General features: G+C 41.1%; 1 protein-coding gene across 1 annotated transcript in view; it reads right to left on the minus strand.

Annotated features, from left to right (window-relative positions):
- Positions 1-19,947, minus strand: part of wnt10a (wingless-type MMTV integration site family, member 10a) — a 25,708-nt gene extending 5,761 nt beyond the window's left edge. Inside the window, exons 1-3 of the mRNA XM_083536094.1 lie at positions 19,471-19,947; positions 14,595-14,857; positions 6,456-6,853 (exon numbers count right to left, since the gene is read on the minus strand). Coding sequence (XP_083392220.1) covers positions 6,456-6,853; positions 14,595-14,857; positions 19,471-19,532 — 723 coding nt within the window. The 5' untranslated portion in view covers positions 19,533-19,947. The remainder of the gene's footprint in view (positions 1-6,455; positions 6,854-14,594; positions 14,858-19,470) is intronic.
- Between the last annotated feature and the right edge of the window lie 53 nt (positions 19,948-20,000).

A 20,000-nucleotide genomic window follows, 5' to 3' on the forward strand; every position in this document is an offset into this window, starting at 1 on the left:
GGTGTGAGGATGTGTTGTGATGAGCCAGCAATCAATCGCACTGAGATACAAAATGCTGAAACATGACCATTGACATTCCTGTAAAGACTCAGCCAAGAGAACTCATGCTAAGCCATGCTAACACCACAAACTCCCACTATTTGCCAGTACTACATGTTAAATCTGCAACTTTTTTCCATAATGGAGATTATTATTTAAGCATTTCTGCTGTTCTATAAAACTGGACACTTCTCTTATTTGGTCTCATTAAAAAGAACTTGTGAGCACTGTGTGAAACATGCAGCATGTGAACGGGCACATAAAGCTCAGATCATTGTATCTGATGCCCAGCCTGAAGAAACACATTTAATTCATTTCATAGATACAGGACCTAGACTGATGTTCTAAAACCCAGACTGATGTCCTGTCCTGTAACCCAGACTGATGGCAAGTAACCTGAACGGTTGTCCTGTCCTGTAACCCGACTGATGGCATGTAACGCGGACTGATGTCCTGTCCTGTAGCCCAGACTGATGCCCTGTAACGTGGTTACAAGTGGCCATGTAATGCGGACTGATGCCCTGTAACGCAGACTGATGCCCTGTAACCCGGACTGATACCCTGTAACGCAGACTGATACCCTGTAACGCAGACTGATGCCCTGTAACCCGGACTGATACCCTGTAACGCAGACTGATACCCTGTAACGCAGACTGATGCCCTGTAACCCGGACTGATACCCTGTAAGCAGACTGATACCCTGTAACGCAGACTGATGCCCTGTAACGCAGACTGATACCCTGTAACGCAGACTGATGCCCTGTAACCCGGACTGATACCCTGTAAGCAGACTGATACCCTGTAACGCAGACTGATGCCCTGTAACCCGGACTGATACCCTGTAACGCAGACTGATACCCTGTAACGCAGACTGATGCCCTGTAACCCGGACTGATACCCTGTAAGCAGACTGATACCCTGTAACGCAGACTGATGCCCTGTAACGCAGACTGATGCCCTGTAACCCGGACTGATACCCTGTAACGCAGACTGATACCCTGTAACGCAGACTGATGCCCTGTAACCCGGACTGATACCCTGTAAGCAGACTGATACCCTGTAACGCAGACTGATGCCCTGTAACCCGGACTGATACCCTGTAACGCAGACTGATACCCTGTAACGCAGACTGATGCCCTGTAACCCGGACTAATCTCCTGTAACGCAGACTTATGCCCTGTAACCCGGACTGATACCCTGTAACGCAGACTGATACCCTGTAACCCGGACTAATCTCCTGTAACGCAGACTGATGCCCTGTAACCCGGACTGATACCCTGTAAGCAGACTGATACCCTGTAACCCGGACTAATCTCCTGTAACGCAGACTGATGCCCTGTAACCCGGACTGATACCCTGTAAGCAGACTGATACCCTGTAACGCAGACTGATGCCCTGTAACCCGGACTGATACCCTGTAACGCAGACTGATACCCTGTAACGCAGACTGATGCCCTGTAACGCGGACTGACATGCTGTATCTAAGAATACTGCGCTGTTAATCAGACTGATTCTCTGAAACTGGGACCGACACACTGTAACTCTACTGCATGGTAACTGATGCACTGTACAGGACAGACATTCTGTAACCTAAACCAATGCGCTGTAACCTGGACAAATCAACTGAAACCAAATGACTTACTGTAACTCAATCTGATGTGCTGGAATCTGTAAATACACACTGTAAACCGAGTTGATGCACTGCGACCTGGACAGACATGCAGTAATGACAAGTGAGTCAAGTGCAGGGAGTTTTTCCGCCACTGGCCACCGGCTTGCTCATCAGGGACATACATACACTTATAAAGAACGTCTTATTCATTTTTTATCACCACATTTTCTGTGTAAAGCTGCTTTGAGACAATGTTCATTGTTAAAAGCTCAACACAAATAAACATGAATTTAACTAATTGAAGTGAGAAATGTGATGAGAGTAACATCAGTGTAACTGGGGTGTCCATCATCAAAGTACCCTATAGTTATCATATCACTATAAGATAGATTTAAGCAGCTGTATCAATACGCTCTATGTTCATCCAAATATAAAAGGTCATTTCCAGCAGAACGCTTCCTTTCCAGACTTTTCAGATTTCCAGATGTTGTCTGTAATTTTAATACCTTGCCCTGTAAACTAATCCCACTCAAACAAGGCTGAAAACTGGCTAACACTCATCCTGACTCTCCTGTGTTGAAAAAAATGAAAACAGCCTGATCAGTTGTCAAACACTTCTTGACCTTTTGACAACAAAAGAACCACAGCACCTGCAGTTCACCCAGAACATCAAAACATAGATGTCTGTAGAGCAAACATCAACATGTCTCACCTCATGTGTTTGCGCTTAACTGTGTGTATAACAGAAAAATAGATTTATGGTTCATTTTTGGATAATAGTGGATGAACAGACCATTCAATCTTCTTCTCGTTTCTTTTTCCTATTGGTTTATCAGACAGCGATGGAATACAACCACACATCTAATTCTACAGAGAGGTATGAGCTAAGATTAGCTTAGCATTAAAGAGGACTGATACATAAACTGTGATGTGTACTGGTGTGTGTATGGGCATAAGGAAATAGTTTCATGGCTCATTGAGTGTCCGGGGTGGACAAGCGGCCAGTTCAGAAGAAAAGCCACCCCCTATTATCTCCTGTGTGTTTTGTCTGAACAATCAAGCGGGGCAGAAATGGACTGATGAAATGATACAGGGAGAAATTACGCAGGAGGGAAGCAGCAAACAATGAGCAGTTTCCCACAACAGCAGCGTTCTGAGCACACAGACACATCACGTCTCTGTTATATCCTGTAAAACACAATCTCATGCTCATCTCGTGCCATTTTTCATCATCAAACTCTTATCTAATACCCAAGAACAAGCATTAATGAAGAAGGAGAAACCCAATTCCAAAAAAAAGTTGGGATTCTGTGCAAAATCGGAAAAACCCCCAAAATTGTGTTCAGCATTGATGAAGCCTTTCTAAATGTACAAGCTGCCCATTCCACAGCACTGATGCACCACCATACCATCAGAGATGCAGCGTTTTGAGTGCTGATAATAACCCAGATGGTCCCTCTCCTCTTTAGTACAGAGGACGTGGTGTCCAAGGTTATCAAAAAGAAATTACAATTTTGATTTATCTGACCAAAAACAGTTTTCCACTTTGCTTCAGTACTTTTTGAATGAGCTTTGGCCCAGAGAGGATGTTGGCGTTTCTGGATTATGTTCACGCATGCCTTCTTCTTTACATCATAGAGATTTAACCTGCATTTGTGGATGACATGCAAACTGTGTTTTTAGACAATGATTTATGGAGGTGCTAATGAGCCCATGCAGTCATTTCCATTACAGAATCAAAACTTTTGATAATATTATGTTCTGAAAATGAAGATATTCAACGGTTTTGCACTTTGATGTTGGGGAACATTATACTAAAATTGTTTTACAATTTGTAGCGTCTTTCACAGATTGGTGAAGCTCCGCCCATCGTTAATTCTGAGAGACTCTGAGTGCCGCTCTAAAATACACTATTTATACCCAAATCATCTCACTGACCTGCTGCCCATTAACCTCATTTATTAGTGAATGTTTCTACCACTTTTGTTGCCCTGTCACATCTTTTTTGAGACTTGTTGAAGCTATCAAGTACAAATGACCTTATTCTTACCCTAAAAGGGTGCATTTTTTCAGTTTAATCTTTGATATGTTTTTTTTTAATAAAATATAGTTTTATGAAATTTGCATCCTGTTTTTATTACTTTTTACACAGTGTCCCAACTATTTTGGAATTGGGGTTGTAAATCAGCTGAACTCTGAGCTGTGGAGGTCCATGACTCACTCACTTTAAACCAGCGGGTTCGAGATTATCTGCTTGTTCAACATGTAAATTTAACTCTTGATGTATAAGTCGTTTTTCTGATATTAGCAGAACTGAGCAACAATAAAACATTCTTTGACATCTCACACTGAACCCCACCAACAGGGACACGACAAGGAACAGTATGCAGTGGTACATTCCTAATCCCACCCTGGTGTGTGTGTGTGTGTGTGTGTGTGTGTGTGTGTGTGTGTGTTGGGGGGCAAATGCAGCTGTTTGCTTTAGCCTAAGCCTGTAATTGTGAATGTGTTGCTACTGGTTAAAGCGTCTGAGGGGGTTTTCGGTGCAGATGAAACAGGCTTGTCCTGCAGGTAATTGTGTGTGTGTGTCTGTGTGTGTGTGTGTGTGTGTGTGTGTGTGTGTGTGTGTGTGTGTGAACAAACCTTTCCTGATCATTTACACACTGTCACAAGTCTCTGTGCTTTACATAAAACAAACTTGGAGCAAAAAACCCACAGTAACGGCCATCATGCCAAGTGTTTAATGTCCATGAAAACTGAGCATCAAAGTCAGATTAAAATGTGTGTGTGTGTGTGTGTGTGTGTGTGTGTGTGTGTGTGTGTGTGTGTGTGTGTGTGTGTGTGTGTGTGTGTGTGAATAAAGTACTGCACACCTTTTAAACATAATTTTAACACATTATAATGAACAGAAAGCTGATCCCCCTCTCATACAATCAACAACTAAAACCCCCCGCTGCATACACACTACAGTACCTGCTCACTTCTAACCTCCCATACACACATTTTCAACATTGTACATTAATACGGAAGAATCAAGTCTATGACTATTTTGTAATAAACAAAAGTGAGTTAAAGAACCTTGAATATGTTTTATATTTCAGATTGTCCAAAGTAGCTCTGTTCTGTTTTAATGCATCTCCTGGTGTTCTCTCATCAGATTCACGAGATCATCACCCGGAATGGGTTTCAGGTCACAGGTGTTCATTTGTGACATTTCTTGCTTTGTGACATTTCTTGCCCTCTTAATGTGCTTTAAAGAATCAGTTGTCTATTACTGCTACTACAACTACTGTACAAATCCATATTTTGGCAAGAAACACTCAGTTAAGGAAAGAGAAATTATCCATCATTACTTTAGGAAAAGAAGCTCAGTCAATCCTAAACATCTCAAGAACTTTAAAAGTGCTGTCTCCAAAAAGTAAGATGAAACAGGCTCTTATGAGGACAACCAAGAGCTACCTCTGCTGCAGAGAATAAGTTTATTAGATTTAGCAGTTAAATTAAATGAGTGCTTCTCGGAGTTCAAGTGACATTTTTCCACATCCACTGTTCAGAGGAGACTATGTGAGCCAGACCTTCATGGTCGGATTGCAGCAAAGAATCCATTACTACAACAGGCAGAAGAGACTGGTTTGGGTCAAGAAACACAAGGGATGGGCATTAGATCAGTGGAAAACTGTCCTTTGGTCTGATGAGTTTGAGATGAGAAGAGTTTGTTAGATGTACAGATGGTGAACAGACGGTTGAGTTGGACCGGAGAGTGAAGAAAAAGCAGACAACTAGCACTCAACACCTCTGGGAACTCCCCAAGATTGAAGGAAAACAATAAAAATAAAAATAAAACTGAATAAAAATTCCACATTTTAAACTGATACTGTGTGTCTATAAAACACCTCAGACACACCAATTTCTATAAATTGTAACTCCAAACACCTACATTTTATATGTAACCTCAGACACACCCACACTTCCATATATAAGCTCATTCATTCCTCCATTACCAAATTTGAATTGAGAAAGAATTTCATTTGGTGTTAATAATGTTTTTTAATAAATTTTATCTTATGTTAAATGCAGACATTCCTCCATTACCATATTTAACCTCAGACAACCCCTATTTTTTAATATATAACTTAATACATGCCCCATTTCCTTATTTATATACTGTATATATATATATATATATATATATATATATATATATATATATATATATATATATATATATATATATATATATATATACATATATATTCATTTCCCAAGTTTTGACTATAATCTCAGACATGCCCACATTTGTTATGTGAAAAATTTGACCAAAAAAATGGTGTCTAGTCTTTTTTATTCCTATAGAAACAAACAGAATTCAGGGCAAAATCCAAAACTACCATTTCTAGAGTAACAGTTCTTTCATGGAAATGTGTAAAAACAACCAGTGTGAAAGCCATATGTTTGTGTGGAAACCAAAGTGTCAACCAAAAAGCCTCGTCCAATGAGCACTAATCTTTCAACCTACTAAGAGTTTATAAGGCGTGTATAGGATCCCATTGTCAAATCTTTCTCAAAATACACTTTTAAGCCTGACACTTCACCACAAAAAAAACGTGACAAAATGTGATGTGAGACTATATTATAACATTTTGAACAAAATTCTAAAATCTTTGTTTGGTGCAAAAATAAGAGGCAATCATCTAGCGATTATACATAAGAAGAAGCATGGTGGTGGAAGCATAACACTATTGAAGATGCTTCTTTTCAGCTGGAAATTGTTCCAATTATATTTAAAATACAAAGAGCTACACACCTGTCGTCCTACACGATTGTTGTGAAGTCTCATCCGAGCATGGATGTCTCTGTAGGTCTCTCTTGAGTCCAGGAAGTCTTTAGAGAACTTCTCCCCAAACTCCACATTGGGACTGCATCCGCCCCACTCCCACTCTTCCATGGCTCCGCTCCCTCGGGTCCCCCCATGGTCCTCCAGGACACCCCCTCGCTCCTCCATCACGCCGTGCACCATGCCCTTGCCGCGGTGGATGGCCTCCAGCTGCAGTCGGTTTAGCTTCTGACGAAAGACTTCTTCATTTCCTCGTCGCTTCTCATCACAGCTGCAGGCCTTTAGTTTGCCCATGGAGCAGGCGTTCGAGACGGAGTGTAAAACCCCTGCTGCGGCGATAGCGTATGCAAACGCACTTTCCCTGAATCCTGACGTGCACACACACACACACACACACACACACACACACACAGGAAATACACAGTTAGTACACTTTTTACGCAGCAATATTAGAGGAACATCGATACTCATATCCATACTCAGATGATAGCAGGTGACTCCTTATTTCTTACATCTTCAACATAAACATAAACAACATAGCATCCCATTCCACATTTAGTCTCCATTTCCTCTTATAATAACCTTCAACCTTTTGGGAAGATGTTCCACTAGATTTTAGTTGAGATTGATTCAGCCACAAGGGTGTTAGTAAAGTCAGGTAGTGATGTAGGTGAGAAGGTGAGAAGGTTAATGGGATGCTGTCAGCGTTCACATTCATGCTAAAGGAGTTCAGTCATCTATGAGTGAGTCAGATCCATGAGCGATTTCAAACCTGGTTAATTAAAATTCTTGAACATGTGACTACATCTCACCAAATCGGACCAATCAGGTCATTAATCTTCCCTCAAAAGTGCTAGAATTAAGATACAGAATTAGGAGCTTTAGGAGCTGGAAGTCTTGCTCAAGAAGCCTGGTAGTGCTCCATCTGAGTCTCATGTCTCCACCAAAGTGAATGCTGTAGGTTTCTGATGTCTTCAGAAGAGAGGAGTTTACACTTTGAGCTTTGTAAGTAGGTGAGGGGAAGAGTTTCTAGCATCTATGCACAAGTGACCACAGGAACTGTGCAAATTGAAAAAAAATTATGCTTTTTAAAAATACAGTTTAAGCTATTTTTCTTAGAATTTGACATATTATTTGTTGTTAAAAAAGCGTTTGAGCTTCTACCTGTTTGTGAACACAGGAACGACTCCTGATACCTCACAGATTTCATGTTTAATGAAAGACATTCCTCCAGACACGGCAGTGAAACATTACAGTACTGAGTTACTGAACATGTCGTCTTGTCTTTTCTTTCTTTTTCAGAGAGAGAGAGAGAGAGAGAGAGAGAGAGAGAGAGAGAGAGAGAGGTGACCACAGGGGATCGGGAGCAGCTAATGGTCTAAAACAATAATAAACGTGAAGCTCATAAAAGCCGTTTGCCTCCTAAATCACTTTCAGGAGCAGATGGAGAATTAAAGCAGGACATGAAAGAGTGACTTTGGGCTAAATAAGCTTCAGTTCCTCAGGCCTGCTGAAATCAAAGGCTTTTAACAAGGGAAAGAGGGAAAGAAGGAACGAGTCGCCGCCGCACGTAAAACACTTATTTTTGAGCTCGGGGAATGAGAAACACTGGGCAGGATGCGAGTGTAATATGTGTTTAAGTGACATAAGGCTAACAAGTCATGTTTTCCTCTTCTCCAGCATTCGTTTGCTCTCTAACGCAAGCGTTTATCACAAAATAAACCCAAACTATGTTCTATTCTATCGTTCTGCAAAAGCACCATAATGTTTTTGAGCATCTAAATTTTATTATGCAAAGAAAGGCAGAAAGTTAACAGGAATGTTTTAACTTTGCCCACTTTAACGCCAGAGAGACACCGCAACACATTAGCTTGCTAGTCAGGACTTGTGAAAACAGCTATGAAAAGCATGTAGCTGAGCAAATGAATGAAAAGCAGACAAGTACAGGGAGCTTTCCGTTCTGTTTTCAGCAGCAGGAAATGAAAATGTGGTGGGTGAATAAAACTGTCAGCTCTGTTGTGTTTCCTCAACACTTCACAGTCACAGTAATGAGATACGAAGCAAAGCTAACTCTCTGATCTTCTGGCACTTTGGCCTGAAATGATATCGTTAATAAAGTATTTCGAAACTATTTCCTTAAAAAGATGTTCAACAAAATTCAATTCAATTCCTGTTTATTTGCATTAGTTTTTAACAATGAACATCGTCTCAGAGCAGCTTTACACAAATAATGTGGAGATATAAATGAAGATGTTGTTTATAAGTGTAAGTTTGTCCCTGATGAACAAGTCGGTGGAGACTGTGGTGAAGGAAAAACTCCCTGAGATGCAGAAGGAAGAAACCTTGAGAGGAACCAGACTCAAGAAGGAACCTCATCCTCATCTGGGTTCCACCGAATGTCCATTTGTAGCAGATAAACGATGTTGAGGTGCAGTGATGGAGATCAGAGCAAACTGTAGTTAAAAAAAAGGTTGCACTCCAAACCTCTAAACTGTTTTGTTTATTTTCTGAACATTAGTTGCAACAACGTTTGCTGTAATGATCTTCACAAGAAGAGACGAACATGCAGAAATACAGGTGTGAATTAGCAGAGAAGCTGAAAAGAAGCATTGATGCTACTAATCAGAATTTGCATTAAAATGAACCAGCTTTAGATCAGGCCTGAGGAAAATAAATCCACTGGCAAAAACCTGATTTAATCACCGCTGTGTTTGTTGAAGTGGTGATGAAACTGAATCAATCACTGAACAGCACACCTCAATGACGGAACTGTATTTAATGGACATCTGGTGCCACCCACTAATACCTTATCATTTGAAAACGCATATTTTTGGCTTTTTGTCCACACTGAGACGCCGCTTCACTCAACGAAGATGTAGCTTTTTAAAAACGCGCGACAAAGGACATGGACATTAATAAATGCATCATCATTATCCAATCATTGCGATGACGAAAAAAAAGCCGGAAAGTAAATAAACACAGAGACGTGAGCATTTTCAGACGTTTCAGTGTGAATGAGTAACTTTTGGGAAACCGATGAAAGACGATTGGCGTTTTTAGAGGAAAGCACCGTTTTCAAATGTATGCGAATTAGTGTAGACGTAGCCTGAGTCTGGTTCCTCTCAAGGTTCCTTCCTTGTTCCATTTTGCCATAATTACCACTGGCTCGCTCATTAGGGATAAACTTCTAAGGAACAAAATTATAGGCTCTCGATTTCTACATGCCGACTTTATTACCTCTTTATCTCTGTGAAGCTGCTTTGAGAAAAATGTCCACTGGTAAAAACGCACAACAAATAAAACTGAATTGAGATGAAACTCTGGTCTTTCTACAGTGGAGACCCTCAGCCCTCAGAACCCGAGTCTTACTCATGGTAGGCTTTTCCTTGTGCTTGCACCATGACTGCAGCTTTTTGGAACAGGCTTTGCTTGGAACAGTGGTGGAAACACTGATCACCTGTGCTCAAACATGGACAAACTCTCTAACTGATTTGAATGAGCGTTTTGCTTGTCAAGCAAACCTTAATGAAATGAGTGTTGAGGTACAGTGAAGACCCGTGCAGGCCAGGCGATAGATCCGTCCAAAAATCTAAACTGAAAGACTTTTTTGTAAATGTTTCCCCTTTCTGTTACAGATTTAGAGTGAATGTAATGAAGCGACGCTTACATGAACATGACGTGGCTGATTAAATGCATTTCCTGTGCTCTTGTGCACACATTGTTGTGTGTGTTGTAGAAATTGCCGGAGTGCGGGCCCTCGGTTCTCGGCTCTCTGTCAGTCAGAAAGCATCTGCATGCAGATTGGGACTTGTCCTATTCAGTAGTGGCTTTTCGCCTCTGCGTCCTGATTTGTCTGTGTGTAACTAGTGACTAATGAACGTAATATCTACGAGGTGTGAAGCAGGCGGCCTGTGGAATGCTCTGCATTCAGGAGAGTGCGTGTTGAACCACGTGCGCCCTCAGGGAGGGGATTTGCTACGAAATACTTGAACGACATTTGGTTATTATTTCAAACCTATTGACCCACGTTGCACAAAGAGAGCACAAATCCACACAAACTCTCACACACACGGATATTCGCATGATCTTTTCCGTGCCAAAATTCCACAGGGGCCAGAGGACTGATGGCACTTTAGATCGGGACACCGAGGAAGACATGGAAATGCTGTTTCGTGCTTCCTCCAGGACCGACAAGAGCAAATCAATCAAGCGGATAATTTGGCGTGTGAGACACGGCCCGCTGCACTGATGGCACAGGAAGAGGGAAAATAATGTCACTCTGGGTTACGCTGAAACAACTAAACGGGTTTATGCTATCGCCTACTGAGAGTTGGGAAAGTGCTGAGGGCAAATCCACAGCGTTGCGCACACACACACACACACACACACACACACACACACACACACACGTATACACACACACACACACACGTACACACACACACACGTACACACACACACACACACACACACACACACACACACACACACACACACACGTACACACACACACACACACGTACACACACACACACACACGTACACACACACACACACGTACACACACACACACACACACACACACACACACACACACACACACACACACACACACACACGTACACACACACACACACACGTACACACACACACACACGTACACACACGTACACACACGTACACACACACACACACGCACACACACGGACACACACACACACGGACACACACACACACGGACACACACACACACACACACACACACACACACACACACACACACACACACAGCTACACAGTGCTGATAAACTCCTACTGCCTGAAAACCTGAATAACACGTGAACAAGTGGAAAGTCGTAGCCCAGTGGGTAAAACAATGAACTTCTGATCAAAAGGTTGCAAGTTCAATGCCATAAATGAAAAAGTGTATGATTATATGAGGAGGAAGTGGCAGCACACTGGCATTAGACCAGAAGGATATGAGTTTTCCATGGCGTGACAAGCTGCCACTGCTGGGTCCCTGAGCAAGGCCCTTAACTGCTCAGTTGTATAAACGAGATGTAAATATATAAACATATATGAATGAGGACGTCTGCCAGATTTTGGGAACTGTACTCCTGGCATTGTTTATTGTGTCTATACACAGCTCTGGATTCAGTAGTATACATTAAGGTATGAATGAGTTGACATAAAATATAAAATAAATTAGGAAGAAGAACCTGCCTTTAGAGCTTTGTAATTGTAAATCTTACATGTATGCCATCTTGGCAGACTCCCTTATCCAGAATGACTTAAATCAGCTCTTGATTGAGGGTCTAAATCAGAGCAATTGAGGGTTGAGGTCCTTGTTCAAGGGCCCATCAGTGGCAGATTAGTGGCGCTGGGATTTAAACCCATGACCTTCCAATCAGAAGTCTTATCCACTGAGCTTCCACATCTTGTTGATTTGTTTGTGTTTGACCCCACACACAACCCCACACACTACACACACTATTTTACATCACTGCTTCTGAACAAGCTGAAATCGCCGAGTCCAGGAAGAAGAGATCACTGCAACATGGAAGCTCGTGTCCATCAACTCTGCTCTCCTTATAGCCTGATGAGTCAGACTTCCTTGGACAGAGGATGTGATGTCTACAGGAGCTTTCGTGAGATTTTTAGACAGTAAAGTAGAATCTGGACAGGGGTCTGGGACTTTTGGACATTCTGACCTGAGCGTAGGCGTGAATACAATCAGCTCTAGTTACGGTGGAATTCACTGCCACAGTGCAGGGATCTGATTTACATATTATTTGCCTTTAACGTACAGCAAAGTAACGGTGGGAGCAGGTGGGGGTGGGCTTTTGCAAACGCCTCTACAGCTGATACAATGTGGTGTAGAATTGATGATCCTACACCACATTGTATCAGCTGTAGAGGCGTTTGCAAAAGCCCACCCCCACCTGCTCCCACCTTCATTAAAGTTCCTTCATGAATCACTTTCAAGATTCCCTCATCTACCATAATGTTTTCACTCTTGTTCTGTATATTTATTATTATTAAATGGATTATTCCCTTCATCTGTAGAATATTACTTTATCTGTAGGGTCAGGATCAGAGGTGGGTAAAGAACACACACGAGTTAAAGTGGAAATAAAATATGAGTGCAGAAAAATTCTTCCTTTAAACTTTCACTTGCGTAAAAGTACAAACGTTCTTGCACTCAAATGAACTTAAGTGTCCAAAGTAGTGATTTATTATAACTCTAATGTTCCTATTATCATTTTTATAACAAGATTCTTCACTTAATCACCTCAGTTTCTGTGTAAAGACTCGAATGTGACTCTCAGCACACTGATCTATTAATAGAATGATATTTATGACTCAAACACTGATTGATTTCTATTACAATGATCATGAACCCAAAACCTTCTTTAATAAAAAAACGTGTAAATGAGGTCACGTGTGTTGTGGTGAGTTCGAGTCTGGAGTTTCTTCATCATTTATTCCTCTCTAAATGTTCTGCTTGATGTTGAACTGATGCTGAACTGTATGTTGGTGATCAGTAGATTCACCGAGCGCCGATCAGAACACGTGTAAAACAGAGCGTGCGCTCGATCCTGATTGGTGACTCGCTGCGTGTTTCACCAGTCACGTTTTTATCCTCCTTAATAAAAAGAAATCACTGATTTCACTAAATGTAGTAAAAAGTGAGAGATTTGAGTTTAAAATGTAGTGAAGTTTCAGTAAAAATCTCCCTGAACGGAAAAACTTCAGAAAAGAACAGAAACACGAAAAAGTGACTTAAGTACAATAACCAATTATAATTACCTTATTACTGTCCAACACTGCTCAGGATTAATATTTTTAATCCTGAAACTCTGCTGAACTTTGTGTTATTACGGATCCTGCAGTATGAAACTTATTACTTAAATGTTTCTGATGTCATCAGTTTTCATGTGGATTATTGGACTGATCTGAAATTCTGTCATGATAAAATTCTCCTCTGTACATAGTTCTAATTACATGTAACATCTGGCACATGACCACAACAATTGTCCTTTTTACATCTTCAGAGGAGACAATAAAGAAAAAGTTTCACCAACATGTCTGACCATGACATTTTTCTCAACATCCGTGACACTGGAGACTTTCATGAGGAGCAGGATGGCGAGGCAGTGACCACATTAATCATCCTACAGAGGGTGAGGTCATGTCTAGCAACAGCAAGTCAAAGTGACTGGACTTGTAAACTTGAAGACGTTTCTCTGCTTAGGTTCCTCCTCGGTTTCCCAACAGTCTGAGTGAATGAGTCAGGCGGGTCACTTTCACAACTTCATCAATGACTATACAGTAAGAAGAACTTTAGATGAGTGGAGAACACACAGGGTCAGGACTGGTGATCCCTCAACAATTTACCAGTTAGAAAACTATTCCATTAGAATTGGTTTTCCTGACACATTTGCTCTGAGGAGGACGTCTACAGTAAATCTGATCAGCTTTATTATGCACCATGGATCTAATCTTGATATAAACAGATTGATTGGATCTTTATTAGCTTGTGCTGTAGAATTAGTGGGTCACATGACCATAGCATGTCTGTTCTTTGTACCTGTACTGTATTTTATATTGTAATGTTTTGTCTTTATATTGTTATATGTGTCTTTAAACTGGAGAAAAATCTCAACAACTTCTTTAACATGTCAGTTCAGATAGGCTCTAAATCACCTCGAGTTATTGTTTCTGATTATTTTTGATCAAACAGTTGCTGGATCAACAGATTCTCTGAGAATGTAAAGACTAACCCACATATACATGTAACATTCAGGCCAGCAGTTCTTTTCAAAGTAATTCATAGTCTTTTCATAGACTTGAGCAAGTCCTTTAACAAAATCTACCCCCGGGTGGGTCTATGATGGCTGACCCTGTGCTTTGACCCCGGCTTTCTAACAAGCTGAGATAAGTTAAGCTGTAAAAGAAAATAATCCGTTGTTCTGCAATGTTCATCTGACAATTGAAACTAATCCTGTCTAAACAGATCTTAAGACTGAGCATGGCATAGTGTTAGGCCATGACCCCTTTTCAGCCCTTCACACACACCTCACACACCTTCAGCGTCCAACATCTCACCTCGGCTGAAGACGATGCTTTCGTATGGAATCTTGTTGCGTGTCTCCAGACTCGAGCAGTTCCAGCGATGCCCCCTGAACTGTTGCTGGCACTCATGGATGGCGATCTGGATGCCCTGGATGGCTGAGGCTGTGACGTCCGGGTTCCTCATGCACATGTCCATTTGCCTCTTAGTCAAGCCCGGGAGTGTTAAACACACCGTGTTGGCATTGAGGATGGGCTCGATGTGCTTGGAAAGCCCAATGATGGCGTTCGAATCTGCCCTGGAAAAGAAGAAAGAGAGAATAATGCATAAAGACCAACCTTTTAATCATCATAAGAAAATAGTTTTTACACGTTTTTACACGTTTTCTCTCGAGTTACAAAGTGACAGGTGATTGTTTGGTCTCTGTGTTTGGGTATGACTCTGTACAGAAGTAATCGACTCAAGTCATTCCTTGAACAGGTCCTGCGTTGCTTACAACTCATCACTTACTGAATAAACACACTGCTTAGTTAATCGCATCCAGAACACACGCCACTGAAGTCTGTTCATCTGGGAGATGTTCATTAAGCTCTTCATTCGTTCAGGAATGAGACGTACGAGAGCCAAACCTCAAATATTAACTACAAAATAATATCCTGAGTCACTAATTAAGTAAACATTATAATTATAAAGAAAACGGCATCCAGAACAGGAGGCCCTTCTTACAGTTTAAAGCATTCGGCTGATGCCCATATCCAGAACAACTTACAACTAAGTAAATGATGGTTAAGGGCCTTGCTCAAGGGCCCAGCAATGGCAGCTTGGTGTTGCTGGGATTTAAACTTGTCATTCTGATCTATTGCCTTAAATCCTGAGGTACCACCTGCACTACAACTTTATTTACATTTATGGGATTTTGGCAGACACTCTTATCGAGAACATTTATCTTATTTATACAAATAAGCAGTTGAAAGTTAAGGGCCTTGCTCGAGGGCCCAGTGGTGGTGCTGGAATTTGAACTTGTATTCTTTCAATCCAAAGTCCAATAATTTAACCACTGAGCGGCCTCCTCCACTAAAAATCAGTTTACATTGACAGCATTTGGCAAATGCTTTTATCCGGCATGACTAACAATTATATCATTCATACAACTAAGCAGTTGAGGGTTAAGGGCCTTGATCAGGGGCCCAACTTAGTCATGGTGGGATTTGATCTTACCCACTACCCTTTTCCTATCCAATGAGAATAAAGAAGGTTAAGTACCAGATGACTTCAGAAACAAGCTACAGGATATTATGACTGGTCACAAAGTGTTGATTAGTTTTTTATAGCAGCAGCTCTGAAAGTCATGTAGCTTCAAGTCAAGTTTATCATGTGCTTGTTCTAATGTGCATTCGTTTCTATGGTAACCGCTTGTTCATAGGGACGCGGTGAGCATATGGTGACTTGTTCTGTAGGGAGAAACGTGTTTATGTAAAATTTATAGAACGTGTCTCCAGTGTCAGGGCTTTTTAACAATCAGTGGTAATGCTGTCACTTCAGGTTGTCTGACATCTTCAGCTCAGAGGAGTTTACTCTTAGAGAGGTCGAATAAAGAAATCTAGTGAGGGAACTCAAGAACTTTTGAGGACGGATTTGGACTGGAATTAATATTACCAGTCTGCTACAATGTGCTCAGGACCTCAGGCTCCATGAACTGCATCCATCATTGACCAGTACACACCAACACTGATGGAACTGTAATGATGCCATTCGGTGTTGAGGATGAGGATGAGGCTCCCTTTTATGTCTGGTTCCTTACAAAGGTTCTTCCTCGTGAAGTATTTAAAATGGGTTTAATTATGAAGCTAAAGTAGTGAGGAACATCTCTCTGCTCACAAGCCAATCAAAGCTCAGTATGTTAAAAAATGTGTTGTAGGAAAGAAGGAATTTTGGAGCAGCATTTTATCTGAGTGATGTATTTTATCCTCTCAGGTAAAAATCCCTGGTGTGAAGAATACCACCAGATTATACAGTTAAAAAAACTTCCATAGTGATATTTATTCTGTTCACGCTGATGATGCAGGATTTCTAACCCAGATCTCCCAGTTATTATCCATTTCCAGTTCAACGCCTGTGCAGTGTGTTCTGGTGAAGCTCGTGAGCACCGAAGACAACGAGATGTGAAACAGGAGGTTTTGTCTGACGGCGTGTGCTGGTGTTTAACGCTCACATCGTCCTGATCTTTGAAGTGGAGTTGAATCTTTGAAGCAGTATTTATTACATTAGGCCGTGTTTATGGCTTCAGAGCGTGCACCTGACATCTGAAGGTAATTTCCTGCAGCCTTCTCACACACCAGCTTTCATTTCTCTCAAAACCAAAGCAGGAACGAGTGAAGAACTCGGCCACGCTTAAACTGCACAACCACCTCCCACGGAGCATGCAGAGAACATGTGGAAGCTCCTGTCCTACACTTCTCCAGGAGTGACTTCTGTACCCTCACACAGAAGCAGGAGTGGGGGTCCATTCAACACTTTACAGCAAAAAGAAAGAAAGGAAAGGCAAAGAAAGAAAGAAAGAAAGAAAGAAAGAAAGAAAGAAAGAAAGAGAAAGACAGAAAAAGTTCCAGTAGTATATATATATATATATATAGAGCGAAAGATGGAGAGATGAACTGTAGAAGGAAGACATATGGAAAAATGTAGAGATGGACTGAAAGAGAGAGAAAGATAGAACAAGTGAAATAAACAGACATATGTAAATAAAATGCAGAGAGAAAGAAGGAGGGAGAGATGGACTGAAAGAGGGAGACAGATATATGGAGATAGAGGGAGCGAGGAACAGACAGACGGAGAGAGAGACACCAGACTCCTGAGAAGCGTCTCATTGGTCAAAAGCATCTGATTGAAAGCGAATGAAAGTGGAGACGAATAAAGTGAAAGTTTCTCTGCATGTTATTTATTTAACACGTTTACATTGTACGTTTAAAGCTCCTGAAGCTGTTGTGATTTTAGGAGGATTCAGAGTCACGTGAATTTCCCCTGGAGTCTGGAGTGGATCACGTGTGATGGAGTGTGAAAGACGTTTTTCACGGATTAACGTTAGAATCAGCAGTAGCATTGATGCAGCTTTCAGGTTTTCTGTTTCTCAACACACACCACTTCGACACGTGCCACGTCTGATGGCAAAAAAAAAAAAAGCCGCTTCTGGTGTTTATGTTAGTGTTTATATAGCTGTGTGTTTTTTGTTTGTCTCTTTCTTCTTCACTGGTTTATGCTCCGAATGAGTCACGTTTCTCTCGTACTCGTATTCCGGTGTTTCGGTGCGAAGTCTCAAGTTCGGTGCGAAGTCTGCTCCTTGCTTTGGTTTGGAATATGAAACATCCACCTCCGTGTTTAATGTCCTGATTAAAACTTTCTTTCTAAATATAAGATGCTCCACTGCCACACAGCTGCGTGAAGGAGATCATTATATAAACACCAGGACCAGTAAAAGCTGCAGACTGAAAGGAAACACTTCAACCTGAAGATTTCAGAATCAATTATGAATTCAGAACTCCACAGGTTCCCACACAAAAGCCCACTTCCCTGAGGGCTTCGATCTGCTGCTCCTCAAATGTTTTTTTTTTTTATTATTATTTATCAGATGTGTTTTAAACTCACCTGATGACTGCAGCTGCACCCTGAGCTTCATTCTTTACATTCCACACCACATCATCATCATCATCATCATCATCATTACAGTAACAAGAGTGAAAAGAAGCATAATAATAATAATAATAATAATAATAATAATAATAATAATAATAATAATAAGGGAAAGAAGAAGAAGGTGATGAGTAACATCTAATGTATGCACAAACGTTCAGGTTCAGGAGAAATGATTACGGTGTGGCGTTTGGGAAACGTGAACCAGGAGCAGCTGAAGGAATGTGAGAAAGAGAGAAAGAGAGAGAGAGAGAGAGAGAGAGAGAGAGAGAGAGAGAGAGAGAGAGAGAGAGAGAGAGAGAGTTGGCATTGTTTTTTTTTTATAATTTAATAAATAAATAAATAATTAATTAAATAAATGATAAATCTGAACCCTGAGGTCCTCTCTTGCTCTGACTTCCCTGGACAGAGATGTGAATAAACCTGTTCCTTCCATCATCTGAACTTGCACTCGTTCACTCTTTTGCCTCACTCATTTCTTTCTTTTCTTTGTTTCTCTCTTTACATGAAGTAAAAAAAAAACACCGTTCTCTACCGAAGAGTTGGTGAGGAGGAATAAAGTGAGTGGAGGAGAAGAAAAAGATGAGATGAGGAGATAAAAGAAAGAAAGAAAGAAAGAAAGAAAGAAAGAAAGAAAGAAAGAAAGAAAGAAAGATTGGATCTCCAGGGGAGAAAGGGAGAATAGAAGAAGAAGAGAACATGTAAAGCTAAAGGGATGGGGGGAAAAAGTGAAAAAAGACAAAAAAAGATTTGTAGAAGAAAAGGAAGATTGGGTGGAGAGCAGGAGAATAAAAACTGAAATAAAAAGTGTACAGTTAAAGGTGAGAATCTGACAGAGGTGAAGAAAGATGGACAGAAGACCATAAATAAAATATTAAAGTTAGAAGGTAAAAGAAGAGATTATGAAAGAGAAGAGGAGGAAACACAGAAGATGAGAAGAATTAATAGAAATTAGGAAGAGAAGAAGAGTGTACGTCAGGAGGAGGAGGGAGAGAAGGTGGAAGAGGAGATTCAGTCTCATCCTGAAGATGTTCATACCAAATAAACAAACTGAGGAGAAGAAAAGAAGAAAGTTTAAGAAAAAAAGATGAGAATAAAAACAATGAAAAATAAAATTACTTAGTGAAGAACTTAATGAAAAGAACATAAAGAGGAGGAGGACAAGTGAAGAACAGATCAATTAATGAGCATAAATGGTGATAAAAGAGGAAAAGAAGATCTTACCTGTGTAGAAGAAACGAGAGAAGGTGAAAGAGGAGAAAAAGTCTCATCCTGAAGTTCTCCATCCAGATATAGAATAAAATCAACGTAAAGAAGAAGAAAGTGAAGTGTTCCAGTAGAGTTCCAGTTCCTCTCGGGTAAAGATCAGAAGATGTTCCTCAGTCAAGGTTCTTCTGTGAGATCAGTGTTGGAGAAAATGCAGACCTGTTCCTGCATCAGCTCAGACCTGCTGCAGGAGAAGAATCTGTGGCTCGGTGTCCATCGTTTCCAAAAACATTTCTCCAGGTGAGTTCCTTCTGTGTGTGTGTGTGTGTGTGTGTGTGTGTGTGTGTGTGTGTGTGTGTGTGTGTGTATGTGTGGTGAGCAGCTGGAGCAGAATCAGTGCAGAAAGACTCTCGGGGTGTGTGGAGTGTGTGGTGTGTACTATGAACCTCGTGCTTGTGTTGTTGGTTGCATTCTGAGCCTCGTGTAGAGAGCACAGCTTCTCCAGCTTACAGCGTCATCACACACTCACACACACACACACACACACA

This window comes from Silurus aristotelis (genome assembly GCF_946808225.1).
Source record: "Silurus aristotelis genome assembly, chromosome: 3".
NCBI classification, from domain to species: Eukaryota; Metazoa; Chordata; class Actinopteri; order Siluriformes; family Siluridae; genus Silurus; species Silurus aristotelis.